At 45.2% G+C, this 23,084-nt stretch overlaps 1 protein-coding gene across 1 annotated transcript; it reads left to right on the top strand.

Annotated features, from left to right (window-relative positions):
* The first annotated feature begins 1,044 nt into the window (after window positions 1-1,044).
* On the top strand, window positions 1,045-6,288 carry LOC114944530 (uncharacterized). The gene is made up of 3 exons (XM_085485684.1): window positions 1,045-2,932; window positions 3,067-4,235; window positions 4,381-6,288. The coding sequence occupies exons 1-3, from the start codon at window positions 1,045-1,047 to the stop codon at window positions 6,286-6,288; spliced, it is 4,965 nt and encodes a 1,654-aa protein (XP_085341810.1).
* Window positions 6,289-23,084: the final 16,796 nt, after the last annotated feature.

Below are 23,084 nucleotides of genomic sequence, written 5' to 3' on the forward strand. Positions count from 1 at the left end.
AAAGGTATTTGTATATAGTTTTGTATATTCACTTCGTTGTGTGTGTAGAGCTTTTAAAAATACGTTGAATCCTTATTCTAATCTAATCTTCTTCTAATGTAATACTTTTCGTATTTCAAATGTTGTAGTAATTATTCTGTAAGAGCTTCGACATTATTTCTAAATGGACATCGAGAAACATCATAGTTTTTTGAGAGCAGGCCGCCATGTTATTTTTCTGAGTCATTAACAAATTGGTACTCTGGAATTACGAGCAATTATTTTTCATTGTACGGGCTAGTATAAATTTCAAATCAAATCTCTATAAACGACTATTATATTTTGTGCACTAAGAATAACATATCGCACTTATTTTCTAGAATCAAATTGTAATCAGTTTTACTTATATGTATGTATATTCAATGTGAACTTGCACCTTGAATAAAATATCACAGTTACTTTTCATGGCAATATATTATTACTAAATTTAGATAATGTTGTGGAAGCGTTTTTGCGACTATCGCTCGCCTCGACTTATTGTCTGCGCGAGCGAGCACACAGCTGATCAACCAAAAAAAACTATATACATAAACACGGCTTGTTATTGCCCGCGCTCTGATTTCGTGTTATTTCCCTCTTTTTTTCTCCGAAACCGGCGGGTTCCTGCGATCCGACGGTCGATTCCGAGTAAGTCTGCGTTCAGCCGTCTAAGCGATCACAAGTCAGTGATACTCCATCGAAACAGTTTTCGCTCTGTATTCTGCGAAAAGTGCGTTCACCGAATACCTCCGAGTTTGTGGATCTTTGCGCTGTAGCGATTTTAACCCGCTCCCGTTGCAAGAAGGACGAGCGAAAGACTACCAGACCAGAGGAACGACACCATCATTATTATTTAATTAATAAAATTGAAGGGAGCCTTCGAAAACCAACCCGGTTATCGTCAATCGTCCTTAATATTCCTTGCCCACCGATCGTTCAATAAACGATTAAAACCACACATAATTTTGGTCCTTCGAGCCGGATCGGTGGCAAGACGAAACCAGGCATTGACGATCTGCCGGCATCATGTCGAACGTGGAGGAGATAATCAGCGATCAGACACAGCTGATGTACTCTGTCGCACGAGTTCTGCCAAATTTCAAGAAACTTGGCCAAGCACGGATGACTCGTGCCGTTACCAAGGAGCGCCTCGCCAACCTGAAGGTCATCTTTTCGAAGTGCCAGGAACTCCATTCGAAAATCACTCGTCTGGCCAGTGATACTCAGAAGCAGCAGCTGCCTTACTTCAAGGAGCAGCAGTTTTTCGCCTGCGAGGACGTCTTCAACGAAACATCCGACTACATGGCAGAAATTCTCGAGGCCTTCGAACCAGGACCGCGGCATCAGTCAACAACCTTGGACGTAAGCAACCCTTCCGAATTCTCTCGCCGGTCGTCACATTTGCCCAAGCTACACTTACCGACGTTCGAGGGAGGCTTTGACAAATGGGAAAATTTCCGCGACCGATTCACCTCGTTAATCGCTAACGATACCTCGCTGTCAAATGTCGATCGTTTGCATTATCTTTGTTCGTGTGTAAAGGGTGAAGCTAGTAAGGCGTTGAGCCACCTCGCGATTACAGACGCGAATTACGTTGTCGCGTGGAACCTCTTAATTTCACGTTACGAAAATAAGCGACGCTTGATTACCGGGCATTTGCAAACATTAGTTGATTTACCCGCGGTTCCGAGCAAAAACTCCAAAGACCTTCGGTACCTTTGTGATCAGACCAACGCCGCGATACATGCGTTAAAGAATCTCGGGCGTCCGGTCGAGCACTGGGATGATCTATTGGTCTTCCTCGTTTCGCAGAAACTCGATAAATCAACTCGGGAGGCGTGGGAGATAAAGCTTGGCGAAACCAGCGAGTATCCTCGCTTTAAAGATCTTACGCAATTTATCGATACTCGAATTCGCGCATTCGACGCGATCGCTCCCGCGAATCCGAAAGAGAAAGCATCCGAGTCGAATAAATCGGCGAAACGCCACGTACTCGCCTCCAATTCCGGCGTTCCCGCGAACGTCACGTGCCCTGTCTGTAAAGCCAAACATTTATTATACCAGTGCTCGACCTTCGCTAGCAAAACACCGTCCGAACGATTCGAGTTAATCCGTCTCAACCGACGGTGTATCAATTGCTTCAGCGCGAAGCACGTTGTGAAGGAATGCACGAGCCCGCGCACATGCAAACAGTGTCAGAAAAAGCACCACTCGCTCTTGCATTTTGACACATCCGCCAATCAAGGAGATACCATCGAATCCGCGGTCGCGACGACGTCGAGCGACTCGAGTAATAGCGACGTCACAACGCATCTCTCCACAAACATGGTGTCACCGCAGGCCGCGATTCTCCTCGCAACTGCCCGCGTTCGCGTGCATTCGCCACAAGGACGAGTAGTTACTGTTCGCGCATTGATTGATCAAGGTTCCGCAGTTACGCTTATCACCGAATCAATCGCCCAATGCCTACGGTTACCGCGCGTCAAGCAAGCCGTTCGGATTGCCGGCATCGGCGATAAACAATCCGTATCGCATCACGCAGTTACCGTCATCGTAACTCCTGCGTTCGGCGATGAACCTGCGTACTCGACGACCGCTCTTGTTCTCCCCTGCTTAACAAAATATACGCCAAATCGTACAAATTCCGCGTGTCGCTGGTCGCATATATCTGGATTGCGTTTAGCCGACGGAGATCTCATGAGTCGCGATCCGATCGACGTCATTATCGGCGCCGACCTGTATGGCCTGATCCTCCTCGACGGTATTCGAAAAGGATCCGTTAACGAGCCTACGGCTCAAAAAACCACTCTTGGCTGGATCCTCTCCGGACCCGTCACTCCCATCTCCACTGATCCACGCGCATCTGTGCAGGTGCATCATGGAACCGTCCTTGAATCTCTCGACTCCATTCTCCGTAAATTTGGGAAATTGAGGATATTCCCCTCTCATCTTTTCCAAATCCCGAAGATCTCGAATGTGAGGAACATTTTTCGTCCACTCACTACCGCACGCCTCAAGGGCGTTACGTCGTTCGGTTACCCTTTAAAGGTCACACCGCAGTCTCGTTAGGCGAATCGCGCGCCGTCGCCTTCGCCAGCCTTCAACGCCTCGAACGGCGTTTCCTTCGTCAGCCGGAAACGGCTTCCGCCTATCGCGAATTCCTTACCGAGTATCGTCAACTCGGTCATATGACCATCGCGCCAGCGGATAATCGCCGTGGGAATGCACTCCACCGCTATTATATCCCGCATCATGCTGTCGTACGAGACAGCAGTGCCACGACGCGCTTACGCGTCGTTTTCAACGCGTCGTGTCGAACCTCGGACGGCACATCCTTGAACGATCACTTGATGGTCGGGCCTAAGCTCCAGCTCGATCTCGCCACGGTGCTAATGCGATGGCGTCAACATCGCTATGTCTACACTGCCGACATCGCAAAGATGTATCGGCAAATTCTAGTTGACCAACGCGATGTTGACTACCAGAGGATTCTGTGGCGAGAGTCTCCGGAACAACCAGTCGAGGAGTATCAACTACTCACAGTTACCTACGGCACCGCTTCCGCTCCTTACCTCGCTCTCCGTGTTTTGCGACAGTTAGCGCAAGATGAAGGCGCCTCATTTCCGCTCGCGGTTCCGGTTCTCCTTTCGCAACTTTACGTCGACGACAGCGTGTTCGGCGCCGACGATAAAATTCTCGCGCGCCAGACTCGCGACCAACTTGTCGCTTTATTAGAAAAGGGCGGTTTTCGCTTGAGAAAATGGGCAAGCAATTGCGCAGATCTTCTATCGGATATTGATCCGTCCGATCACGGTCTTGCCTGCTCAAAGGAGCTATATGATGATGAGCGATTGAGCGTGCTAGGTCTCACGTGGGACCCGTGTCGCGATGTCTTTCGGGTTAAAGTTTCTCTCCCGACACATATTTCGAAAACGAAACGCGAGATCTTATCGACCATCGCCAAACTATTTGATCCGCTCGGTTGGATCACCCCCGTCGTGATTACCGCAAAAATATTTCTGCAAACATTGTGGCAATTAAAATGCGATTGGGACGACGACATTCCCGGCGATTACGCAACCGACTGGGAACGCTATTATTCGCACTTATCGTGCCTTCATCAACTCGAAATCGCGCGCTGGACGCGATCCGGCTCTCATACCTTGAAAACGGAGTTACACGGTTTCTCAGACGCCTCTACGAAAGCCTATGCGGCGGTAGTCTACCTCCGTAACATTAACATCGACGGATCGGTCGACGTTTTCTTGCTCGCCGCGAAGTCCAAGGTCGCCCCTCTCAAAACATTAAGCGTTTCCGCGTCTCGAGTTAGCCGCTGCACATCTTCTTTCGCGCCTCGTGCAGTTCGTTCGAACGACGCTTCAACTGCCGAACATCGAAATACATTGTTGGACGGATTCCACCATAACGCTAGCCTGGCTAAGTAAATCGCCGTCTTGCTGGCGAACGTTCGTAGCAAATCGCGTCGCGGCCATTCAAACGACCTTACCGGACATACCGTGGCGCCATGTTCCGACTTACGACAACGCCGCCGATGCCGCGTCCCGTGGTCTTGCTCCGGAGGAACTAGCTCCACATCCGTTATGGTGGCACGGCCCCCCGTGGCTGTCTTTGCCTCCAACCTCTTGGCCGAACGGCAATCTCATACAAGATGAGATCACATCCACCGATCTTTTGGAGAAACGAAACGTACACGTCACGGATTCTCCGGCGCCTCCGGAATTATGGGATCTCGCTTTTCGCTTCTCATCATGGCCGAAATTGCTTCGCGTGACCTCGTATCTAATTCGATTTGGGAATCTCGCGCGACGGCAAAATCAATCACTCGAACGCAGTTCGCGCGTCGACGAAATCGCCGCAGCCAAAGCGTACTGGCTCCGCTGTATACAGGCAGCTATGTTTCCCGCTGAATTAGTCTGTCTCGCTGCGAAGAGATCCGTGTCCAAATCCAGTCCGCTTTCATCTCTCAATCCTTCGCTGAGCGACGACGGACTCATCCGCGTCCGCGGACGTCTACGTCACGCTCGCCTGCCAGATTCGACGAAGTACCCGATCGTCCTTCGGTCGCATCCTCTCCTTTCCCTCATCATCGATCATCACCATCATCGCATGCTACACGGCGGTTCACAACTCACTCTCGCATCCTTACGTTCCGAATTCTGGATTCTTCGCGCTCGCACTTGTACCCGCGCAGTCCTTCACAAATGTGTGCGATGTGCCCGCGAGGCTGCGACCATTCCAAATGAACTCATGGGAGATCTTCCGTCGGTTCGCGTAAATCGCGCGGCGCGACCGTTTTCACACACGGGAGTCGATTATGCTGGTCCTATTTTGTTACGAAGTACACCCGGGCGCGGACATAAGTCTCACAAAGCGTACATCGCCCTGTTTGTATGCCTCACTACTAAGGCTATCCACCTTGAAGTCGTAACCGATTATACTTCGGCCACCTTTATCGCGGCGTATCATCGGTTCGTGTCCAGACGAGGTCTTCCCCAGGGGATGTATTGCGATAATGGCACAACTTTCCAAGGAGCCGATCGCGAATTAGCCGATGCACATCGTCGCGCCCTCCGCGATCCAAATTTTATTGCGGCGACCGCTTGCGAAAAAACATCGTGGCATTTCCTTCCCCCGGCCGCCCCACATTTCGGTGGTCTCTGGGAGGCCGGTGTGCGTAGCGTCAAAACGCACCTCAAACGTTGCATAGGTGCTCACACTCTCACGTACGAAGAAATGAACACCCTTCTCTGTAAAATCGAAGCGTGTTTAAATTCTCGACCGTTATCCGCCGTCTCCGAGAATCTGGAAGACTACCGCGTTTTAACTCCTGGGCATTTTTTAATCGGCGCTCCGTTAGCAGCGGTTCCCGAACCCAGCGTTCTCGACCTGCATGAAAATCGATTGTCACGCTGGCAGATGACGCAGCGCATCACCGAAGGTTTTTGGAGATCTTGGCGCAACGATTACTTGCTCACCCTCCAACAACGCCCAAAATGGCGAATTGTACAAAAATTAGCGCGCGTCGGTCAGTTAGTTCTTCTACGAAATCCGCTAGCTCCCCCGAGTCAATGGGAGCTCGGCCGAATTGTTGCGTGCCATCCCGGAGCCGACGGCTTGACGAGAGTCGTCACCGTCCGAACGAGCCGCGCAGAATATAAGCGCCCTATCACCAAAATTTGTTATCTTCCCGTCGACATCAATCAAGAGATGTCAATGATATCCGACTCGGCGGGCGGAGATAAAAAGTAAAGCGAGCACTTGCTCATATATATATCTCGTTTTGTTTGTTTGCGTTTGTTTAATTTGTTTTAAAATTTAATCAACTATATTCTTATGTATACCTTTGTCACTGGTCTCGTAATCACGATAAGACTGTTCAAATCGATAGAGTGGATATCTCAATCGATTGTAAACGTTATCGTCGTTGGTGCAAACCGAAGTGCATCTCTTGTTCGTCACAATGCGCATTTCGAATGTGTTCATTCGAGGCGGGCGGTATGTTGTGGAAGCGTTTTTGCGACTATCGCTCGCCTCGACTTATTGTCTGCGCGAGCGAGCACACAGCTGATCAACCAAAAAAAACTATATACATAAAACACGGCTTGTTATTGCCCGCGCTCTGATTTCGTGTTATTTCCCTCTTTTTTTCTCCGAAACCGGCGGGTTCCTGCGATCCGACGGTCGATTCCGAGTAAGTCTGCGTTCAGCCGTCTAAGCGATCACAAGTCAGTGATACTCCATCGAAACAGTTTTCGCTCTGTATTCTGCGAAAAGTGCGTTCACCGAATACCTCCGAGTTTGTGGATCTTTGCGCTGTAGCGATTTTAAACCCGCTCCCGTTGCAAGAAGGACGAGCGAAAGACTACCAGACCAGAGGAACGACACCATCATTATTATTTAATTAATAAAATTGAAGGGAGCCTTCGAAAACCAACCCGGTTATCGTCAATCGTCCTTAATATTCCTTGCCCACCGATCGTTCAATAAACGATTAAAACCACACAGATAATATACACTTTACGTATGTTCACTTTGAACTGGCACCTTGAATAACATATCAGTTACTTTTCGTGATAATTTAGTATTAGATCGTTTAAATTTTTGAGTACCTTCTTTTGAACATGGCCTGACCTTTTCATTTTTATGATTTTTTTAGGATATATTATATATACAGGGTGATTCAAAACAACCGTTTGTCCTTAAAATGTATTCCTGACTCAATTCTGAGACGATTTATCCTTTGCCAAAATTTTATCCGAAGCTTAGTTTTTGAAATATAAAAAGAAATAGTTAGCGCATTAAAGCACGAGTACGGGCGGTAATCAGGAGCGGCGCAACACATTATCCGACGCGGGCGATTACGTGGGCGCTCGAAGCGATCAGCTGTTTGTTACACGCGGCGTTTTGTGTGTGTGTGTGTGTGTGTGTGTGTGTGCGTGTGTGTGTACGCGTATACACACACACACACACACACACTCTCTCTCTCTCTCTCACTGATTCTTACCTTGTCGAGATGTTTGATGTCCTTTGACGAATAATTGTTGCCTGACTGGATACAATCCGATATTGACACACTGTGACACACTGCATAATGAAATCATTTTTTTGTAATAAATTCTATTGACACTTTGACTCACGCACTTGATTAAAAATTATTGTAATAAATAACTGATTACAAATTACAACACATAATCACAATCTGAGAGAATTTTCTCTTAGAATTTGCCCTGAAAATTGTGGTAATCGTAGGATAATATTGTATGGAAAAAATTTTATTAGAATTCCTCTAATTAATATTTATCACATTCAAAATAATAATATCTATCACAATAAAATATGAAACATGTTTTATTAATTTTACTAAACCGTAAAGTAAAATTAATGAAATATATTTTATATTTTATTGTGATAAATATTATTATTTTGAATGTGATAATTATTAATCAGAGAAATTCTAATAAAATTCTTTCCATACCATATTCTTTTACAATTACTATAACTTTTAGGGTAAATTCTAAGAGAAAATTCTCTCAGTGTTTTGATTAATTATTAAAAATTACTTGTAAAAACGCGCGGCGCGCACAGCACACGTTATTCGATGCGGACGGCAATAGTTTACACGGCAAGGACACGACAATCATAATCACAATCTAAGAGAATTTTCTCTTAGAATTTACCTAGAAAATTATGGTAATCGTAGGACATTATGATGTGGAAAGAATTTTATTAGAATTTCTCTACTATTTATCATATTAAAAATAATAATATGTATCACAAGAAAATATAAAATATGTTTGATTAATTTTACTATACAGTTTAGTAAAATTAATCACACATATTTCATATTTTATTGTGATAGATCTTATTTTTAATGTGATAAATATTAATCAGAGAAATTTTAATAAAATTCTTTTCATACCGTATTGTCTCACAATTACCATAACTTTTAGGGTAAATTTTAAGAGAAAATTCTCTCAGTGTACCGATTAAATATTAAAAATTACTTGTAAAAAGGCACACGTTACTCGATGCGGACGACAATTGTTTACACGGCAAGGACACGACAACAGACTGCGGCGACGGACGACGCGACGCGTCGCGACGCTTCGCGACACGTCTAGACGATAACAATCACGCTGCGTTGCCGAACATGTGATTGACGCGAGACATGTATTAAAACGTATAATAATTATGTTATTAAAAAAAGCATATTATAACGTATTATAATTTTTTGAGTTATAATACATTTTTTTTAATGACTTAACATTATCCGCCCGTTTTGCCCTTTCTTTTTAAGCGAGACGTGAGAAAAATGATTATGTTTTGCGAACAAGATGTTCCATGTATAAATGTATTGGTCGCTCTGAAAAGAGCGGATTGACTTTGGTCGCTCTGAAAAGAGCGGATTGACTTTGGTCGCTTTGAAAAGAGCGGATTAACTTCGTCGCTCTGAAAAGAGCGGATTAATTTATAATAGATGCTCAAAATGACCACCATCCATCCTTATGCAAGCTCTCATGCGTTTAAATAAATTTAATTGGACGTTCTCCATTACTTTCTCTTCGATATTCCAAATTACATATCGCAATCTGGTTTCTAAGTTGTCGACGTCCTCGGTAAGCGTTTTGTATATTGATTCCTTACAATATCCCCATAAAAAGAAATCAAGAGGATTAAGGTCCGGGGATCTTGCGGGCCAACGTATCGGGCCATACCGACCCATCCAACGTCCAGGAAACTGCTCGTTCAAGTAGTTTGTTACAATCCTGGCGTTGTGTGGTCCAGCACCGTCTTGTTGAAAGAACATTTTATTTCTTTCAAATAGTGGCACTTCTTCTAAAAAATCGGGCAGATTTTCTTTCAAAAGTTCCACGTACGTCTTGCCAGTTAAAATATCTGGTAGAATAACAGGCCCAAGTATTTGGGTACCCATTATTCCAGCCCAGATATTTATTTTCCAACGTACTTGAAAATTTTTGAGCCGCGTTACTCTGGGATTTTCTTTGCTCCAATAATGCATATTGTGCGAGTTAAAAATACCTTCTTGTGTGAATAGTGATTCATCACTGAATATCACACGGGAAGAAAATCTGGGATCTCGATCCACTTGTCTCAAAAAATCTTCGCAAAATGTTCTTCTTGCCTGATAATCTTCAGCTCGTAAATGTTGCACGCGTGTATAATGAAACGCGTGCAACTTTTCTTTTTTGAGCGTTCTTTGTACCGTCGAGTAAGAAAAGTTGTGTTTTTGAGCAACCACTCGAATACTCGTTTCAGGATTATCTTCGAAAGCACGTACAATTCGCTCCGTATTTCGCAAATTTCTTGCATTGCGATTTCTTCCAGTATCGTGTTTATCCGGAAGGACACTGCCAGTCTCATGTAATCTCTGAGCTGCTCGAAGTATAACAGGAACCGATGGATGTCTTGCTCGATTTGGATATAATTCGGCGTATCTTCTTTTTTTTTTTTTTTATAGTCAGGAAATTTGCCTAAACCAAACTTCGCCGTCCTGACCCCTGAGGGAGGGTCAGGAGGCTTTGTGGTGGATTCCCGCCCGTAGTATCCCGAGGGACTATCGGACGGGGGACCGACCTAAAACCTGACTGAAGCCCCTGGTCGTATGGGTGTTGTCCACCGCGGAACCGCTAACGCATAACTTCACGGTGGACACCCGACCGGTGTCCTGAAGGTAGGACACATCCCCCGGGAGGATACTACAGGTATCCCCCCGGAGAGGACATCCCTTGCCCCGAAAGGGCATCGAGGGGAGCCGGGCTACTAGCTCCCCCCGGACTTCCCTGGGTCGACGTGCAATGAGATCGGGGCCCTCACCCCTCTCCCTGCCAAACCCGGTAAGTGAGACGGCCGCAGCCGCCCACCCCACACTTAGACGTCACGGGACGTCACCAACTAAGTGGACAAACATATACACGTCCACAACAAAAACCAAATAAGGGCCACAGACCCAGCCCTCTAGGGGCCAACGATGAGGCACAGAGGCCGACCACAATAAAGGTGGGAGGGTTGTTACTCCCACCTATGAACGAAAGACAACAAAACTAAACAATCAACATGGACTTGGCGCGGGTGAAGAGGCCTCGGAGTCACCTTTCGGCAGCCTCCCCGACACTCAACACCCATCGCCGCTACCTAATAAACATAAACTTGGCGGGGCAGGGAGACCACGGAGTCGCCTTTCGGCATCCTCCCCGGAACCCCCCGCACCCACCGCTACACTACGACCAATTGACAAAAACAACACTAAACATTGAGAGCAGAGCTGCAGCCCGGCACAGGGGAGTCACCTCTCCGCGACCTCCCCCGCCCCCGACTGCAGTCCACCCTCACCCACTCAGGACTATCGGGAGCCCCCCCAGCAGGGGGCCCCGGAGTCCGCGCACACGCCGAGGCAGCCTCGGTCTCCATAGGCAGTCCCACATCGGGACGACCCGGAGCCTGGCGCCTATCCTTCGCCCCGTTTGTTCGTTGCCCGGGAGGAGGGAGGGGCGAAACGCACCCCCGACCCCCCAGGATATGTCGAGCCGACTCCCCACCGTCCAAACAAGCCGGACAACGGGGAGTGGCGACGCACCCCGCCGCTTGGTGTCCCTCCACACCACAGCGGTAGCAACACCGCGAGCGATCCACGTCAGACGTACAATTTACGCGCGCATGTCCCAACCTGAGACACCTGAAACACCTCAGAGGTCGGGCGCGAAGCACCTCGACCTCCAGGGTGTTCCACCCTACTCGAAGTTTACCCGCCGACAAAGCCTTTCGGCCAACAGCCAGCGGGCAACGCACCCAAAGGGTGCTCAAGGGAGACCGCGGCAGGGACCGAACCGACCCGATCCGGATATCCCCCGCGCTGCATCCCCCCAGAGACCCCAACGCCTCCAAGATCTCTTCGCGCGAGGCGATCTCCTCCCCCATGGTACCACGAAGCCTAAGCTCCACGGTTTTCTGGGGGCGGGAGACCACCACATCCCTACCCGCGAAGACCTCTCGCAGCTTACCCGCGAGCAAGTCCGCCTTCTCCCCGGTGTCTTTTCCAGGGACCTGCAAAAGCAGACCCCCGGTCACACCAAAACGCATGGTCATTGGACCAATACCCAGCTCCTCAGGGTTGATGGCCGCTCTTGCCTCCCGTAGAACATCGGAGTATGTCCTACCACCCGTCGAAAGGAGCTGCACCGCTGACGCACCCGGAGCACGTGCAGCCCGCGCCACTCGGCCCCGCTTCGCGCCCAACACCGGACCAGCCGCAGGGCCCGACGTCTGAACTCCCCCAGGACCCAGGCCACCCGGCCCGCCAGCAACCATAATAGCCGCCGACGGGGCAAGCAACCCAGCCCCAGGAGAGCCGACCGCCCCAAGACCACCCCGACCCCGCCTCCCCCGCTTACGCATGGAGAGGACAGGGGAAACCTCGTTGGTAGGAGAAACGGAGGCAGGCAAAACTGCCCCACTCCCCCGAGACTCCAGTGAGGACCTGAGGGACTCTACGGTCCGCCTCAGGTACCCAAGCGCCCCAGAAATACGCCTCTCGATGAGGAGATCCACCCGCGCTAGAAGCTGCTGGTGTGGATCTCCCCCCAAAGCCGCATCAGAGGAGGACTCAAACAGAGTCCTCCGCGCCTCAGAGGTGGTCTCCTTGCCAGAAAATTCCGGCTCAGTGACCACCTCTTTGCCCCGTCTCTTCCGCGATCTCTTCTTGGCGGGGGGCGCCTCCTTCTCCCCAGAAGAGGGAGGAAGGGGAGCCATCAAACCGCGAACAACCTCCAACTCCTCGCGGAGTTTTTGATTGCTCGCCTCCAACTCACCGACGCGTTCCTTGAGCTTCTTAATCTCTTCCACGTGAGCCGGGCAGCTATCCGACAGGACCCGCTCCCCGCTCAAGACCTCCACCGAGCCACAGAAAGTACCGGGCTCCGACACGCCGAGCGCGCCATCAGACCTCCCAAGGGAGGCAGAGGCAGCGCCCGACACACCGTCACCCAGCAAACTCACCTGCTCAGTCGCATCCCGCGGCGAGTCCCCACGAGTCTCCTCCATCTCGCATTCTTCCTTCTCTTCTACAGCCTCCAGGGCACATCTGTCCGGCTCTGGGCGACCGCACAGCTTTGTGTCGCCACGCGACCGCTCCTCAAGATAACTTCTTATGTGCATTTTTAGACGCCTGTACATCCCAAGATGCCGATAGGCACGAAACTTCTCATTTTGGAGAACATGCTGGATCTTGGTCGCAAGGCTACTCGGATCGTCGCCCTCGCTCATATCCTCCCAGGCAATACATAGCTTAATGAGCTTGCCTTCCACCTTGTCCATCGTCCTGTCCCTCAGCGATGTCGTATTCCAATCCACGGACCCAGCTGGCAAATCCGTGGACGACCTGTCGTTCGATGACGACGAGGGGAGAGCCAGGCCTACACCCCCCCCACGCCGGTTCCCGGTACCCGAACCCGGGACGTTCTCTCTCTTTTCAGAACTACTCATAATTGCTAGAAAAGAAATTGGTTTTTTCTGTCGGGGGTTTTCCTTCCCCTTAGGAGGTTGCCTTACTCAGCTAACGGGGCCTCCCCCCCGGGTGTTATCTTCGGTGTTTTCCTTCACCTAGTGCAGTGGACAAGTCCTTTTTAGGGCCTGCACGCCCATCACGCCCCATTCATCCTTCGCACGCACTCCAGCTCGGGTACCTCGGGATTGCGACACCCGTACACTACGGGGATGAGTCCGTAGTGCCCCTGAGGGATCGGCGTATCTTCTTGCAGCTACGTGATACTTTTTTTTTTTCTTTTTTTTTTAACGCAGTGGAAATCCTCATGGATACCACCGCTCTCCGGGAAGAGAGCGGATGGTTATGTGGGACTTCTTGCTCCCCTTGGCCGATCCACGAATGGATCGGTCAGGGGGCTCAAGACATACCTCACTAAACCCACTGCGAATACCTTCACGGGCGTTAATGGGGGACGGCCAGGATGCTGGTATCCCATGCCGACTGGCCGCCCCCCCGCCTAATTGCTCCTAGCTACGTGATACTGCCCATGACACTCGCCGAGTGCCATTAGCATATCGTAATATTCTTCGTTTGTGTACGCTGCCATATCGTCCTCTTAACTCTTGCAATAATCGAAAGATTATTGTTTGCATTATCAATCTTCATTTTATTTATACAATCCGCGGGGTGTCGCGATTTCCCCCTCCACGCCTTCCGCGTCAAATAGCGGCACGCGACACCCGCGACAGCGGCCACCCGCGAATCGTATAAATATAAGATGCAGATCGACAATGCAATCAATCATCAATCGGCTCCCGTCATACGAAGAACTCAGAGACAAAACGAGACTGGCAGCGTCCTTTCGAGCAAACAAGAAAAAAAGTTGCACGCATTTCATTACACACGCGTGCAACATTTACGACCAGAAGATTATCAAGACGAACGTTTTGCGAAAATTTTCTGAAAAAAGTAAATCGTTTCCCGAAGACGCTTCCCGAGGACGTCGACGACTTAGAAACCAGATTGCGATATGTAATTTGGAATATCGAAGAGGAAGTAATGGAGAACGTCCAATTAAATTTATTTAAACGCATGAGAGCTTGCATAAGGATGGATGGTGGTCATTTTGAGCACCTATTATAAATTAATCCGCTCTTTTCAGAGCGACCAAAGTTAATCCGCTCTTTTCAGAGCGACCAAAGTCAATCCGCTCTTTTCAGAGCGACCAAAGTCAATCCGCTCTTTTCAGAGCGACCAATACATTTATACATGGAACATCTTGTTCGCAAAACATAATCATTTTTCTCACGTCTCGCTTAAAAAGAAAGGGCAAAACGGGCGGATAATGTTAAGTCATTAAAAAAAATGTATTATAACGTAAAAAATTATAATACGTTATAATATGCTTTTTTTAATAACATAATTATTATACGTTTTAATACATGTCTCGCGTCAATCACATGTTCGGCAACGCCGCGTGATTGTTACCGTCTAGACGTGTCGCGAAGCGTCGCGACGCGTCGCGTCGTCCGTCGCCGCAGTCTGTTGTCGTGGCCTTGCCGTGTAAACAATTGTCGTCCGCATCGCGTAACGTGTGCTTTTTTACAAGTAATTTTTAATAATTAATCGGTACATTGAGAGAATTTTCTCTTAAAATTTACCCTAAAAGTTATGGTAATTGTGAGACAATACGGTATGAAAAGAATTTTATTAAAATTTCTCTGATTAATATTTATTACATTAAAAATAATATCTATCACAATAAAATATGAAATATGTGTGATTAATTTTACTAAACTGTATAGTAAAATTAATCAAACATATTTTATATTTTCTTGTGATACATATTATTATTTTTAATATGATAAATAGTAGAGAAATTCTAATAAAATTCTTTCCACATCATAATGTCCTACGATTACCATAATTTTCTAGGTAAATTCTAAGAGAAAATTCTCTTAGATTGTGATTATGATTGTCGTGTCCTTGCCGTGTAAACTATTGCCGTCCGCATCGAGTAACGTGTGCTGTGCGCGCCGCGCGTTTTTACAAGTAATTTTTAATAATTAATCAAAACACTGAGAGAATTTTCTCTTAGAATTTACCCTAAAAGTTATAGTAATTGTAAGAGAATATGGTATGGAAAGAATTTTATTAGAATTTCTCTGATTAATAATTATCACATTCAAAATAATAATATTTATCACAATAAAATATAAAATATATTTCATTAATTTTACTTTACGGTTTAGTAAAATTAATAAAACATGTTTCATATTTTATTGTGATAGATATTATTATTTTGAATGTGATAAATATTAATTAGAGGAATTCTAATAAAATTTTTTCCATACAATATTATCCTACGATTACCACAATTTTCAGGGCAAATTCTAAGAGAAAATTCTCTCAGATTGTGATTATGTGTTGTAATTTGTAATCAGTTATTTATTACAATAATTTTTAATCAAGTGCGTGAGTCAAAGTGTCAATAGAATTTATTACAAAAAAATGATTTCATTATGCAGTGTGTCACAGTGTGTCAATATCGGATTGTATCCAGTCAGGCAACAATTATTCGTCAAAGGACATCAAACATCTCGACAAGGTAAGAATCAGAGAGAGAGAGAGAGAGAGTGTGTGTGTGTGTGTGTGTGTATACGCGTACACACACACGCACACAAAACGCCGCGTGTAACAAACAGCTAATCGCTTCGAGCGCCCACGTAATCGCCCGCGTCGGATAATGTGTTGCGCCGCTCCTGATTACCGCCCGTACTCGTGCTGTAATTCGCTATTTCTTTTTATATTTCAAAAACTAAGCTTCGGATAAAATTTTGGCAAAGGAAAAATTGTCTTAGAATTGAATCAGGAATACGACATTTTAAGGACAAACGGTTGTTTTGAATCACCCTGTATATATATGTATATATTATAATATTGTAACGGCGCAGCCGTTACTAATGCCTCGCGGGCCGATCAGCCGCCCGCCACGTGAGGCTTTGGCGCCTAAAGGCGCCCCTAATCGTTCCACACGGGCCGCCCCACCCCGGGGGCGCCCCACCGCGACTCCGGCGCGGTACCCCCGCCACGGACTCGACGCGGAGTGGGGGACCGCCAGACGGGTATATAAGCCGGCTCGGCGGACGAGCCGGCACCAGTCCCGTTCCAAATCTCCCAGACCAGGCAACGGGCTTCTCGTTGTGAAAGTGCCGGGTTTCTCGGTCGCTGGTTCCTACCGTTAGTATCGGGCAACGGGTTTCTCGTTGTAACACCGGGTTTCCGGTCTCCTCCTGTGATACGCCGGGCGACGGGCTTCTCGTCGTTACACTGGGTTTCCCAGTTTCCGGTCCATCCTGCTATCCGCCGGGCGACGAGTTTCTCGTCGTTACACTGGGTTTCCCGGTTTCCGGTTCATCCTGCTAACATCCGGGCGACGGGCTTCTCGTCGTTATACTGGGTTTCCCGGTTTCCGGACATCATTATAAGGCTATATGCCGCCGTACGTTGGCTCTACAGCTTCCCGTTTTGAATAAAGGCATTACGTACCTTGTAGCTGCAATCATCGTATACCAGGAGACTTGTAAGTCCCTTCCGGACTCCGTTATAGGCTATACGCCTCCGAGCTTGTAAATATACCGGACGCTCCGTTCGATCCTCACGCTTTGTACATATACCGAGTAGCTCTAAAGTTCTCTGTTCAGGCTTTACGCCACCGGACGCTCCGTTCGATCCTCACGCTTTGTACATATACCGGGTAGCTCTAAGTTCTCTGTTCAGGCTTTACGCCACCGGACGCTCCGTTCGATCCTCACGCTTTGTATATATACCGGGTAGCTCTTAAGTTCTTTGTTCAGGCTTCACGCCACCGGACGCTCCGTGCAATCACCGTTCACTTTGTATACCAGCGATTCGCTAAAACCCATAGGGTGACCTGTACCCTTCTATCAAACACTCTTTTTGTTGTTTTTTTTTATTTGAATAAACCAACTATTTTTGTATTAAGGAACAAGCGAGTCTGAATCTCCCCCTTCCTCCCGAATCCTGGAACCGGCGAGCCGATCCGCGGCGTCGGGAAAGGTGAACCGTAACAATATATATGTATATATATATATATATATATATTTATATACACACAAATTTATACATATATACATTAAGTGCCTTAGACTTTATTCTTCCTTTTCTATCTAAATTTACATGTTTAGTGCACTGTTTGTAAAGAAAAAATAAAATAAAATGAAAAGATATTGATTCTTGCGGTAAAATATTATATTAATATGCAAAAGTTTTAGTCTTTTTTTTCTAATTTTATTTTATTTATATACATAATATAATGCACTACAAATTAATCTTTAAAATATTTTCTATTACTTTTTGCTACCTTTCTGACAAGTTTCCGTTGCGAAAAAAAACCACATCTCGGTTTAAAAACAATGAAATTGTCAAGTCATTTTCGTATCTCTGCTGACATCTCACAAACTGTCCAGCTAAAGCATGCTGCATCAACTGGAATAAATGATAATCCGAAGGCGTCAAATCAGGTGAGCACGAAAAAAACTTACCAGCTTAAGTTAAAGATAGTTTACTGAGTGATTTGAGCAATATATGTGACTTATTTTATTAGTAATTTTTTGGTCAATGCGGCATGCTTTAGCTGGACATCATAATTAAAATAAAAAAAAGACTAAAACTTTTGCATATATGTTTATAATGCTTTTCTGATTATTTACATCTATTTTATTTCTAATAATTTAATCTCTGCGCAGAAAATATTTGTAAAATCACAAATATCTTTTTAGCAAACATACCTTTACACTGTATGTAATGGCCGCTCTCTCGAGAATCAACGCTCTATTGTACTCTAACGCTCTCTCCAACGATTCGCACAGAAACACCCTTGTAAGTCCGAGCTGATATTGTGACTGCGCCTCCTTTGGCGCGGCTCTGTCCAAGATTATCCTGCAGAGCTCCTTGTTGGGCGATTCTCTAGGCAAATGCGTCGAAATGAGGTATCGATACCAATCCACAAAGTGTCCGAATGCGAGGCGAACCGGGTAGCTAGTCTTCCTGATGCGGATTGTTTCTAACATTCCAGTGTATCTCAGCTGCTCGAGTACATAAGGCATGTTAAATTTCATCGGTGCTTTCTCGGTGTTTGGCTTAATGCAACGGACAAACCACGGGTTACATCTACAGGCAAAATGAAAATTTTCACAGCTATTCGTCTTTCCTGTCAGTTTTTAATATCTCACCGATATTTAATATCAATTGGAATTACTTACTAAGACATAGATTCCAATAGCTGCTGCAAGCTATCGTGAAATAAGAAGGATTTCCATAAAAAAGATTTCAGAAGAAGAAGAATCCAAAATGTCCGTCTTTCACTATCTCACACTGCACAATGCCAGGCAGCCGGGCAAGCGAGAAGAAACCGGAACAGGAACATAAGCAGATAGCGTAGTACATACGTTATGTACCGTTTCCATATTTTGCGTCAAACCTGAGATTATACGCGCGCGATAGAAAACCGAATCATACTATAAAAGATATTATAGGGTTGTTCTTAATATCTTATGGATAATCATAGTACAATAAATATAAAAATGAGATGATACGCATATATATTATGTATAAAAATATCAAAGTGATAAGATAATTTTCTATATAATTTTTATTATATTTTTCTATATATTTTTATTATATATTTTAATATATAATATATTTATTATATTTTATTATTTATGGTATATTATATTTTATATATTATGTATATATAATTGATAATTTTCAACACGTCCAAGGAGAAAAGAGAAATCTTTAACTTGATTTTTAACATAACCTTTCATTTAACCCGGCTGTTACTATTAACCTTTGATTTACATAACTGTCAAAACGCGCGATCTTCGATTTATATATTTATAAAAGATATAATATAATATAATATAATAAAAAATATATAGAATAAAAGATATAAATAATATAAATATTAATATAATATTAATAATATAAATATTTGGATTCTAATATTAATAAAAGATAATTTTTATTATATTTAATATATAATTATAATATATAAATAATTTTCTATATAATTTTATATATAATTTTTTATATATTATGTATCCAATATATAATATATAATATCCAATAATATACTAGTATCCAATATATAATACAATATATAATATTTATATCCTTTTAAACATACCTTCTCTATTCTCTAATTTTTCCTTTTGTTCTCTCTTTATTGTTCCTTCTTTCTTACCGCACAATTATCTTTTGTAACATCCTTTCTTCCTTCGTTCACTTTATTTTAAACTCTTCGCCTTCTTTATTTCCTCCTTTCTTTCTTTAAAACATTAACTAAAAATAAAATATATAACACAAAGTATCAATTTTTTATAATATATAAAGTATTAATTAAATATCAAAAACACAAGTTCTATTAGAAACGTTATCTGAACTTATCTGATGAAGTAATCTTGAACACGTCCAAGGAGAAAAGAGAAACCTTTAACTTGATTTTTAACATAATCTTTCACTTAACCCGGCTGTTACTATTAACCTTCGATTTACATAACTGTCAAAACGCGCGATCTTCGCTGCGACGACAGTTGCTCACGAAGTAAGCCCAACGAAAGAACCAATCAGCATCGCGGAAAAGCGACAACAATACTTTCGAAATATGCGAGAATCGATGTCATGCACTTTTTCAGATAGGATTAGAGAGATTTATAACTCCGTTAGATTTGGGCATCATCAAATTTTCAGAGTTTCACATGATATTTTTAATCTCGTTCCTGAGTTTGTCTGTAACGCTTTCTTTATCAAGCAAAATGGTCCACTATTTTCATATTACATAAAAGAAAGTAACAGATCAAACAAAAAACTTGAACATTTACCATAATTTTTAAACAACATAATTTCAACATTCAGAATATTCAATACTATTGTCAATACACGAATCAAAGGAACAAATCGGACAAAAATAAAAAACAATATTATTTCTTTTTTAAAGAAGAAAAACAATTAGTTAACAGATCAAACACAATGTAGGCGATATTATTCCTAATTCTACCGTATTCATTTATTACACGCGTGAGCGGCGAATTAACGTTTCCTCTCCCCCCTGGCGCGCTGCGTAAGAAAGAAGGGAGAAGTTAAAAACAAAGGGGGGGGGTTCCCCCCGGAAAGGGAGAGCGGTGGCCCATATAACGGCAGTGAGCCGTCGTGCTTGCCTATCGATACAGTTTAACCTAATAAAGATCCTTTGTTAAGATCACTAAGCCTTATTGAATTACGCCCTGACATCATCAAAACTATCCTTGGACACCATTTACAACTTCAGAATGGAATCGAGAAGAGTTAGCAAAGGGGGGATCCGTGAGTTAAACACGCACAGAGATACACGGGACTTTGAAAAGTACGACCCAAATGTTTTGTCGATTCAGAAAAACCGTGGGCTTGTGTTACCGGTAAAAACAGAATATTCCGCGTGTGTGCCACGAATATTTTGAAGGCTATTCGCGCTTGTGTGCCGCGAATCTTTGCTCGTGCTAAAGACAGAATATTCCGCGCTGTGTGCACGATATTTTTGAAGATATTCGCGCCTGTGTGCCGCAATCTTTGCTCGTGCTAAAAGACAGAATATCCGCGCTGTGGGCACAATATTTTGAAGGGTATTCGCGCCCGTGTGCCGCGAATCTTGCTGCGTTTCTAAAACAGAATATCCGCGCTGTGTGCCACATATTTTTGATGGTTATTCGCGCTGTTGCCGCGAATCTTTGCCTGCGTGCTAAAAGACAGAATATTCCGCGCTTTGCCACGAATATTTTGACGGTTATTCGCGCTGTGTGCCGCGAATTCTTTGCTGCTGCAAAAAAAAAAACAGATATTTCCCCGCTGTGTGCCACAATATTTTGACGTTTATTTGGGGCCTGTGTGCCGCGAACTTTGCTGCGTGCTAAAAGACAGAATATTCCCCCGCTGTTGCCACGAATATTGTGACGGTAATTTTGCGCTGTGTCCGCCGAATCTTTGCTGCGTGCTAATTTTCCGCCGCGTACAGAGAAAGCGAGTCCACCCTATCGCGCGCGGTGAATCGACTGTACGCGATATCCTTGTGAGATAGAATATTCCGCGCTGTTGTCGCGAATATTTGACGGGAATTCGCGCTGTGTGCCGCGAATTTTTTTGCTGCGTGCGAAAACCGATATTCCGCGCGTGGGGCCACGAATATTTTTACGTAAATTCGCCGGCTGGTTGCCGCGAAACTTTTTCGTGCTAATGTTTCCGCCGCGTACGAAAAGAAAGCGAGTCACTATCGCGCGCGGTGAATCGACGTGTACGCGATATCCCTTGAGATAGGAATATTCCCGGGCCGGTGTGTTCCGAAATATTTTGACGGTAATCGCCGCTTTGTACCGCGAATCTTTGCTGGTGGCTAATTGTGCCGACTTTTTGTGCGAACATTTGACGAGGTTAACCCTTTTATTAACCCCGTCGCTGGGGTTTCTAGGACTATGAAAAGGGGAAATGCAGTGTGTCGCTAACAATGGCGAGCCCCATGCGTATACCCCCCTTTCCGAGATTTAAGGACATTCTTCCGCGGAAGAGTTGCCGGCGACCGTAACAAGCTGACTGATAGATCGATTGACTGGGCCCTTAACCCGGAGATATGGAACCACACTGGATGAACAGAGGTCCGGCAGAGCCGCGGTGTCGTCAGCCGATTTTACGCGGCCATAAACGAGGATGGGCCCTCGCGGCAAGGACAATGAAAACCAAGTAAGTAACGACGCTCCGTTGAAAAGGGCCTTTTACTGAGAATGACTTGATTTTGACGAGAAATGAACTACTTTAAAGACGAGCTCTCTTCAACAAATTAGATTATCGTTAACGAAAACATCGAAGATCATGGAGCACCCCACATGGGAAAGATGGGCGGGAAAAAGACGTAATGGTCCCCCCCCGATGAGCGAAGTGTAAGGGCTATTCGCGACTTGTGAGCGAATTCGACGGCATGAGGGTGTTCTGGGAAAAGAAGAACACAAGGTCAAATTGCTGCGAGTGTCGTACGCCCTTGGATTATTTTCGGCGCAAGAATTTTTTAATAAGCCTCTAAATTAAAAGGACGTGCATCCGAGTGTTTACTCCAAACCAATCATCTACCCTTATTATAGAAAATCATTGGCGGCCATGAGGGAATGTTTTGACCTTTCGCAATCAAAATTCCCCCACGCAAACCCGAAAGAAAAGCATGGCGGACCCGGGCGAATCATTCACGGTTACTTCCATTTAAAATAAACCTCGCTAATAGGGGACCGATAGAGATGACGAAGTTGTCGATTATGTCCGAGGTATACCTACCCGCAATCTCAAGATCAAGCACGTATTAGGCATTCGAGTCTCAAGGATTTATTGGGGCTTTTAAAAGGATTGACGCTACAAACCCGAAGAAGTTCCCTGATCGCGAATGGAAAAAACCCTATTGATCAGAAAATCCAAGGGGGGAAAAAATTTTTCGATAAAGGGGAGATTTCCCAGCTTTAAAAAAGGGAAATCCAGCATGGGTCGAGTGCAGATTTGACCCCCCGGGGCCGAAAGTAATTAAATGTTTAACTGCCAGGAGTTGGACACTGGCATCCGCATGTAAACAACCCGAAGAAATTTAAAGGGGAGGCTGTCATGATGTGGTTCAGCCACCATTGAAAAAAGACTGTCCCGAAAAGAGTCAAAACCCCGAGTCGACGAACTTTGGGTGAAGGGGGATCGAACCGATACCCTTTAGCGATCCGTATTGTGTACAGTTAAGTTTTCGGTGTCCTTGAAGGGGTTTGGGGGTTTGTAAATATCAGTAGACGCGATATTTTGATCCCGGCTCCCCAGTGAGCCTCATAAAAACTAGTATGTTCCACGAGTTTGCGCGAACCGCTACCCCTCCAACGGCGATTGTTTCTGTGGAGAAAATAAATCCCCTGTTCGCGTAATGGCCCCTTTTCGAAATTAGTCGAAATCAAAAGAATTAATATTAAACTACTTT

Source organism: Nylanderia fulva, unplaced genomic scaffold, assembly GCF_048542155.1.
Source record: "Nylanderia fulva isolate GAGA-0341 unplaced genomic scaffold, ASM4854215v1 Scaffold388, whole genome shotgun sequence".
Classification (NCBI taxonomy): Eukaryota; Metazoa; Arthropoda; class Insecta; order Hymenoptera; family Formicidae; genus Nylanderia; species Nylanderia fulva.